General features: G+C 36.5%; 1 protein-coding gene across 1 annotated transcript; it reads right to left on the minus strand.

Moving 5' to 3' along the window:
• Window positions 1–427: 427 nt before the first annotated feature.
• LOC132549450 (uncharacterized) lies at window positions 428–5,950 on the minus strand. The gene is made up of 2 exons (XM_060213398.1): window positions 5,926–5,950; window positions 428–2,505 (listed from the first exon to the last, which is right to left on the minus strand). Exons 1-2 carry the CDS (start codon window positions 5,948–5,950, stop codon window positions 428–430), a joined length of 2,103 nt encoding a protein of 700 aa, XP_060069381.1.
• Window positions 5,951–8,530: the final 2,580 nt, after the last annotated feature.

The raw sequence follows: 8,530 nt of genomic DNA on the forward strand, positions 1-8,530 counted from the left end.
ATGATATTTAGAATACGTTCACTCACAGGACTGTTTTCATTTTTACTTACGACATATATATATATATATCAATATGCATTTCAAATTCTTAACGTTTTGAATCGCTTCTAGCTTCTCTTTAACTGGATATTATCAAAAAAAAAAAAGAAAAAAAAAACAAATTGTGAAATATGCTGGGTTCAAATTGGTCATAGTTATCATTTTGAAATTCTGTTTATTGAAAATGTACTTTTAATAAAGTTTTAAACAAAAATGCCAGCCATAATGTTTCAATATGTTTAAAATACATGAAAGCAGATTTACAAATCAACCTTACCCGGTTCTAGAATGGTTACTTCGTAATGGTGATCAGGTCAAACTGCATCTCGACTCAAAACACAATATAAATCACAAATCATCATGACAAAGATTTTTGACACATGAATCGTTATTGTCTTTTCGCAACACCTTGACCAGGATCTAAAGGCGACACAAACTGCACGTTCTTACTAGTAAGTGCCATTTTGCGGTTGTACGCACCAAAAGAATCTTCCGAGTCCGAATCTCTGAACACTACGGGTTCGTTAACACCTGAATCGCTTGTAACACTGATGACAGGTGTAACTGAGGTCACGTTGGGTCTAGCGGGAATTTGGTCCGGTAGCAGCTGAACTGTGTGAACTGTGACTTTCTGTGAATTAGAATCTGCGGAGGGATCGCTATACATAGAGTCTTCTTCTTCCCCGTTTCGTTTCTGCTTGGCTTCACTCTCCCCTATCATTGGTGGTCGAGCTTCGTTCATCATTGATACGACCGGTGGTGACAAGAAACCATTTCCCCCTTGATAGGGGAGGGAACCTGATCCTCCTGGGGGAACTGTCAAAGATTTGTTCTCAGAAACAACAGGGGCTAGATCCGTCCCCAAGGTAACAACATTCCCAACTGATTGTTGTTTTCGGGGTTTAGCAACACGATTTTTTTCAACTATTTCCCGCGGAGTCAACACTGGACTGTTTTGCTTTTTGGTTTTTAACAAATCTGCATGTTTAGATGTCGGTGCATGTTCACTTACTACTGAAGGGTTTTCCTCTTTCAAGGGCTGCATTTCCCGGATAGTTTCCACTTGTTTTGGCCAAGTTTCATCATCGCTACTAGACACAAAAGAAGGGGGTGGGTTGATCACATGGTTAGAATTGCTAGTACTGGTACTTGTGCTGTTAGCAGATGTTACCCGCCCGATTGCTCGATTGTACAAATTACGTCTATAAAAAGGGTTGGATTTATCACCGAATACGTCATCGCGAAATATTCGCCGCACTCCATCATACGAAGAAAAACGTTTTGGAACATCGTCAGTAAAGTTCAGAGGAGGGAGCTCTTGATGGTGAAGACCTACCTTGATTGGGGCCAAAGAACACACACCATTAAGAGACGGGTCCACTGGAACAAATTTCAACCGTCTGTACTCCTCATGGACACGTGCCCGCCAGTCGAATTGGGGATAGGTCCCCGGTACGAACCGTCTTGGGCTTGAATTATCGAGAAGACTGGACTTATTTTGTCCTATAGACACGATATTAAGTCTATCACCGCGGTAATTGCTGCCCTGATAAGTCGGACTTACTTTCGTTGGATTTTTACGTTTTAATCTGGTGTCAACCTTAGACTTCAAAGAAGTTTTCAGAGCCTGTCGTCCACTTCGATACGTGTCTGGAGTGGCACTGACTGATGATCCAACACTTTGTTTGTCAAATCTACGTATGGACGAAGAGCCGTAGCTAGACTTACCAGACATATTAATATGTTGTCCTTCACCTTTACTACCGCTCTTTTTCTGAAGTAGTTGTTTCCTCATGTATTCGCCAAGATCAACGGGAGGTAAGCTATCAAATCCAAGCATTTTCAGCTGTTTGTATTGGGATGTACCGACCCCATCCTTAACTACGTGCTTTCGCCGCTTCTGTTTGATGTTGAATGCGAATTGATTGTTATGTTGAGCTAGTGAAACGTCATCTGGTAGATTTGCACGTAGCACACTCTCCTTGGAAACCAGAAATGACGGGCCTTGACGCGTACTTATTGAGCTGATACCCTCCGTGAACACAGGAGCTGTTTGTTTATTGGCGTTGGGCCTATCCGACGGACGCTTTTCCGGCTTGGAACCTTTCGCGCGAATGGAAACCTTAACAGGCGGTAGGTTCCTTACTGCGAGTGACGTGTCATCCGCAACTATAGAATTGTATTGTTGTAAAATTGATAGTGCCTTGTCACGCGCAAGGTAGTTGATTTTAACACGTGCTGGCGTGTCTTCAGTGCTGGCCTTTGTGATGCTTTGCTCTGATTCTTTGGAACCTAGCAGCGTATTGTTCCCAGCAGATACTTTTTGCGACACGTTCACTGGTGGAAGATTGAGGGGCAGAGAAGCACGACTTGCCTTAGGCTCCTTTGGTACAGAGATTAAATTGCCAAGTCGTGGCAGTGACCCGTCCATACTGACAACTTGTCCGCCGTTTCCACCACGCCAGTCTGAAAGAATAACCAAATTCAGCCATATTGAATAGTTGGCAAAGTGTGAATAATATATATTTTGTAAGTATAGTTAGTTTTAAAATCCACTATATATACTGTATTATAATGTATATCAACTGTTCAATTATTGGCAGAGTACACACGCGGTGATCCCGATACCCTCACTATACTTATTGATGGAGCAATGCCCATCTCTGATCAGACTCAAAGACAATGGGTGCATTCGTGTACATCGTTATTATCAGTGAGTTATCGTGACCATCTCGTGTACATTGGCCGAGCATGCTATCAATAATAGAAATCTAATGTACCTTGTAATCGACGGCGTTACTGCGTTTGATACCAATCAGGAATAACATGCTCTCGGCGAAGCTTCTGATAGATATCGATCTAGGTTCCCTTTCAAATGACCAGGAAACCCATCATAAATATATGTTTTGAAAAAACAATGAACCATTAAAGTGTGTTATGTATCACAATCCTTTGGTAAAGCGATAGGCCATTTGTTATTTTTCACACGGACAAACCACGCTAAGCACCACTGGAGACAAGGCAGTGCAACAGGCAAGACACAGGAAACGTATCTGTCAAAGTCTTGGAAACAATTCATTTAGTGCTGAAAGACTTGCTTTCTATCGCTTAATCATCAACAAAACTTCTCCCTGAAAATTTGTCCGGTGGGTTGGACTTTGGATGCTCATAAACATCATAGACGGTAAATAGGAAATAGCTCATTCATAAATGACGTGACACATGGTAAAATATGACGTCGTGTAATGTTCCAAATATATCGGGCATGAAATTCAGGTTTCACCAATATAATCTTTCTGAGAAAAATGACGCACAAATAAGCTCTATGTGCTTCAATAGAAAGTGTGACCTGAACTGAAGTGTGAATAGTATCATAGTTTTAAAAGGTTTCAATCGGAACTGGCTTTTAGGGTCCTCCACAATATCCACGTCATTGATGAAGTGCTACATAACAAATTAGGTTAAAGCCATAAATATCTGCATCGTTGAAATCATTGATTAAGAGCAGGTACTTGAATGAGCTTAAACCTTTCGCTAATAGCATATTGAAGATTCATTTTTAAACTACGATATCAGGGGGGATGTGTGTGAGTGTGTGGTGGTGGCGTGTGTGTGAGTGGGTGTAGGTGAGGGTGTGTGTGTGTGTGTGTGTGTGTGTGTGTGTGTGTGTGTGCGAAGGTGTACTAGGGTGTGTGCGTGTGTGTATCTTTTCTAAATTGTGTAGTAAAAGGTGCTATTCGCTCAGGTGTTTTAGTACAATCTTCCAATACACCGTTACTGTAATATACGGAACGAACAATTTCGAGATTATTCTGGTTTTATACAATATATTGAAAAAAAACTTAATACACTACGGGGGTGTATATGTATAGTATATCTGCCGGATATCGAGAGATACGATCTGGATTATCCACATAATAAAAAACAATTTGGCAGTAAAGCAGATGTCTTACAGCTTGAAATTTTGACGACTGATATTTGAAGAAACCTTATTGTTTTAAAGGTACAATGACTATGAATTGGAATCTATGATAAATAATAATTGTACTTTATGAATAAGATACTTTGTATGGTGTCTATTTAATTTAAATGATAAAGTACACTCTGTCCATTTTTTCTATAGAAATTCAAATTCAATCATTTTGAATGTTGTATATGATTGCTTTTTAATTCGCTATATTTCGTTTAAGATATTCCTCCGTGACATTACTATCTTGTTTTGACCAAGATATACATGTACATGGCGGGTGTCCTCGATGAAACTAAAGACGCTTACTCTTTCGGAACGTATATATAAAATATCCAAACACATACTTTTTCTATGGCATTTCATATACTATAAAATGTTTGAGACACAGGTTGTATGAGGTAAAACGTAAAAGCAAGTCTTCAATATTGCAATCACAAATTGGTTCGTCTTGGAGTCAAAGTGTTTTCATGAAACGTCATTACATGCATCAATGTATAGCATTTTAAGTAAGAAATTCATGTGTCGTTTTTCCTACATAGACCTGCTCAACATCTGCATGCTAAGTTGTAGAAAGATCCGTGGGAACGTGAATTGATTATAAAAAGAATTCTGTATAACAAAAAGCAGACTTGACCAACCTTGCTACTCAGTATAATTATGCTGGCATTAGAATAGCTGATCTATAGTTCTTAAGAGTGACCACTGCGGTGAATGAATTATCGTATTTTGTTTTTAAATGCATCAAAATGTTTTTGGCGAAATGAGGTGTAAAATTTAAAGCCGTATATCAATTCTATGTGACGGTATACATTATACAGCAATTACTGTGAATTTAGTACCCAATTTACTGGTAATCAATATCTTAATGGTGAGCGTAAGGTCAGATATGATGACAGAGTATAGACACTGTGTTTATATATCAACCTTACTAATCGGTACTAATTAGGAGAATATTAAGTCTAGTATGGGAATACTCGCAGGTCCACCCTGGTACCAGGTTGTACAATATTTCCGGCCTATTGAAGTCCCGTTGCCATGGCTAATTTGACAGATGCATTGAATATAGACTACTGTGGGATAATGGACGTAAACCAAGGGAATCTTGTACAAACAAGCTTGATTAATAATCTGAATCTGTGTGCAATGGTATCATCATTGCGACGTTGGATAGCTCTGATGATGATGATGTTGATTATGAAACATTTCTCAATAAATAAACAAAGAAATTTGTATGCATATGGATATCATTTCACTTAAAAGTGCTTGCAATTTTAAACATATGTGATAGCAAATAAATCTAATACAAAATACACAGAAAAGAAAAGCTTTAACAAAATCGGCTGAAATGCATCAACGAGTTATAATGAAATTTTATCTTGGCATTGAATTATGAGCAAATGATATTGTTAAAGTGCATCTTTTAAAATGATATCCTGATGACAATGCATTGCTATAAAAGATTTTAAAGTTATTTGAATTACAAAAGAGTGAAAAAAAAAACAGCATGTCACCCTATCTAGTTATTTCATTATCACTTACTTAGGCAGCATATAAAGAAGTAATTTGTTGTAAATCTCAATTATCATGCAATCCCATTGTCCAGTCTCTTGTTACAAAGAGGGTGGCCTCATTTTATAGAGGACGTTAACGTCCAGGTCAGCTGACAAATTATCGTTTAAATAACGGTACTCTGTTCGTATTTCTCTGTACAACAATGTTGATTTTTTTTTATGGTTTAAATGAAATACAGTATCATTGTTGTGGTTATGTATTTTACATGTTGACTAAACGCTTTGTTACAAGCATAACAATAATCATATTATCATATAGAAAAAAATCTTTGTCCCATTTTGGGCATTTTCAAACGTAAACAAAATGTCGGTTCCTTTGAAGTAACAAGACTACCTGTAACATACCTGTATTTAAGGATAACACTTCCATATTTGTGTTGTAGGTACGTTTTGTGCTAATTCAAGTTCCCGCTTCCAAAGGCAGAATAATTGTTAAGAAATCATCACATGTTTAAGTAAGGATATCCTTGCACATCCTATGTCCGGATCACGTGAATGCCATGATATTACTTACAATAACAATATCTTCAGAGCTAAGATTATATAAATTCGATCGGAGAAGCTGTTTTTATGTCAAATGAACAAGGCATCATTATGAAAAACACACTATTTTTCCATGGATAATTCCTTATAGCCTCTGTCACCTCAGTAAGCAAGTCTGATAGCAAGTCTTAATCACAGCCTACAAAATCATCGGCACAGAAATGTAAGAAAACCTATTATTTTTGGAATATGGAAACATGCCAGGTATTGAATATAGATTTTCATAAGTGCCCGCTTGTGATCAAATCCAACTCAACAGTGTGATTATAATGGTATCGGTACGAGAAAGCTTCTACAGAAATACCGTGATCCGAGTGGAGTGTTGTGTTAAATACAGCACGCTTTAAGATTTACTGAGATTTAGATAAAGCATTAATAGTCAGCAACGGGTTATATGTCTATAAACAGGCATTCATTATCTCGCATAAACTTACAATAACCTCTACCGATCATGATAATTACGTACAGCAAAAATGGTAATTGAGCTAAATTGGTCTTGTGCCGGTAAATTGAGAACAATAACATCTATATACGTAGGCATAGGTCGTGTAGTAGTACAGTAGCAGGGTCATATAAGTAAAACATATATCGTTTGTACGTCATTAGAGATATAAAAAGTTTAATAGAAATACAGGGCCAAAAATATGTTCTTGTCTAACGCGATCGGTGTGAGGCATAGAAAGTCAAGAAATGTATTTTAATATAAAGAAATTACGCCAGGAATTTAATGCATTATACCATACTAATTCATGGAATTCATGATAAGAGTGGTGATGCCAATACATTTTGTATATATTCCTTTATCTATCAACAGGAACCCGTCTGGTATATACAGGTATATCGTTACATTAAGATATATACTAAACTTCAAAAACAAATTTGGATCTGAATAAAGAACACGCTCATACCCACTGCGAATCACTTAAATTTCGCGTGAGATTTATTTTCGCGTTAATACACGCAGAGAGTCAATCGCGAATTCAAATTTAAAGCTATTATTTGTCCGAAAATAAATCTGGATGGCATTCATGTTGATCTGCTTACCGATATCAATGTCTTGAAGAGTCCTAGTCTCTTACAGTTCGTAATTCGCAAATTTCTAGTAACTTCTAAATCAGCGTTCGTGAGTCATGTATTTACAAATATGTCTAAACAGGGAACTTCGCGAAATGAAGAATTCGTGAAATCCAAATGATTTACAGTATTGAAAATAAATCATTTCGAATCGTTGAGTTTTTCCTTTTGGTCTCGTCTTCTAAAAATAATTGTGGTGTCCGAGAAGGACCGGACATCTTTTATAAATTAGCTTAATACTTCACTAGACTCTACAGTGTCTATTTCTGAAGATTAATTAAATGATGACGTTCACTTATGTGTTATTCTAACAATCCTGTCACATAGAAAGTATTTTTTGTTTTTTCTTTGTTTACTTATTTTAAATACATTTTGATTAACGTCAAAAATTTAATTATGTAATGAGTCTTATTTTGGTCAATGTCATGTTTTCAGGATGTCTTTAGAAAAAAAAATCATTGAAAATCATAAATTACTTTAATTTTTGCCCTCCAGACAAATGTCAAAGACAGGGTTAATGAAATTGCAACGAACTAACCTAAATCTCAACTACAAAACGCGATAAACGAGAGCAAGTTATTGACGAAATACATATTTCAATGAAGAAATCTTTGAAAACTATCGGCCAAACATTATAAGAGTAAAGTGACGAAACGATCACAAACTGCAACCAACAATAATTACAGTGGATCAGGTAAACGTAGTAAGAAGCATTTAATAGCTATGCACTAAATAGATTACAGAAAAAGACGGCACCTAAACTTTCCCATCTATATCTCTGAACCCTTGTTTTCTCGTCAGCAGTCGACATCTATGACACAGACTGTGTTATTGAATTAAGTCCTTTCATAATGAATCACTGATGCTGCTATCAATAAATAAACAACAGCAATATTGGAATAAATAAACCTAAAATTCAGTTCAGTGGTGATAGGTCACACAACAATAAAGGGATTTTATTCAAGGTGATAATTAAGTGTTATAGACATGAACAAAGTCCCTTTATGTTGATAAAAAACAAATTAACAGAATTCCGTCCTCATTATGTTATTAAGTATATAAAAAGTTCCATAAAGGTAGCCTAATCATCACATCTCATTGCACTATGTATTGGTGATAATTACGTGTATATTAGTCAGATTAACACAGGTATATACAGAATGGCTTCTATTTGATAGTATACACTTCCGGTAGGTTATATGTGTTGGCAATTACACAACATCTATAATAATTGGCTCAAATCCGTATTACAAGTAATTGCACACCTTAATATATTAAAATAGTATGGCGTCCATTGAAAGAACAGGACAGTATTAAATATTTAGTCGGTTTA

This window comes from Ylistrum balloti, unplaced genomic scaffold (genome assembly GCF_031769215.1).
Source record: "Ylistrum balloti isolate Yb309-2 unplaced genomic scaffold, AGI_CSIRO_Ybal_v1 Utg369620, whole genome shotgun sequence".
Taxonomy (NCBI): domain Eukaryota; kingdom Metazoa; phylum Mollusca; class Bivalvia; order Pectinida; family Pectinidae; genus Ylistrum; species Ylistrum balloti.

Excerpts from the sequence above, each read along its gene's own strand:
- LOC132549450 (XM_060213398.1), bottom strand. The coding sequence starts at position 5,950 with ATGGAAGTGTTATCCTTAAATACAG. Across the intron at positions 2,506-5,925 it reads AGTGTTATCCTTAAATACAG|ACTGGCGTGGTGGAAACGGC; the intron begins GTATGTTACAGG and ends TTATTCTTTCAG.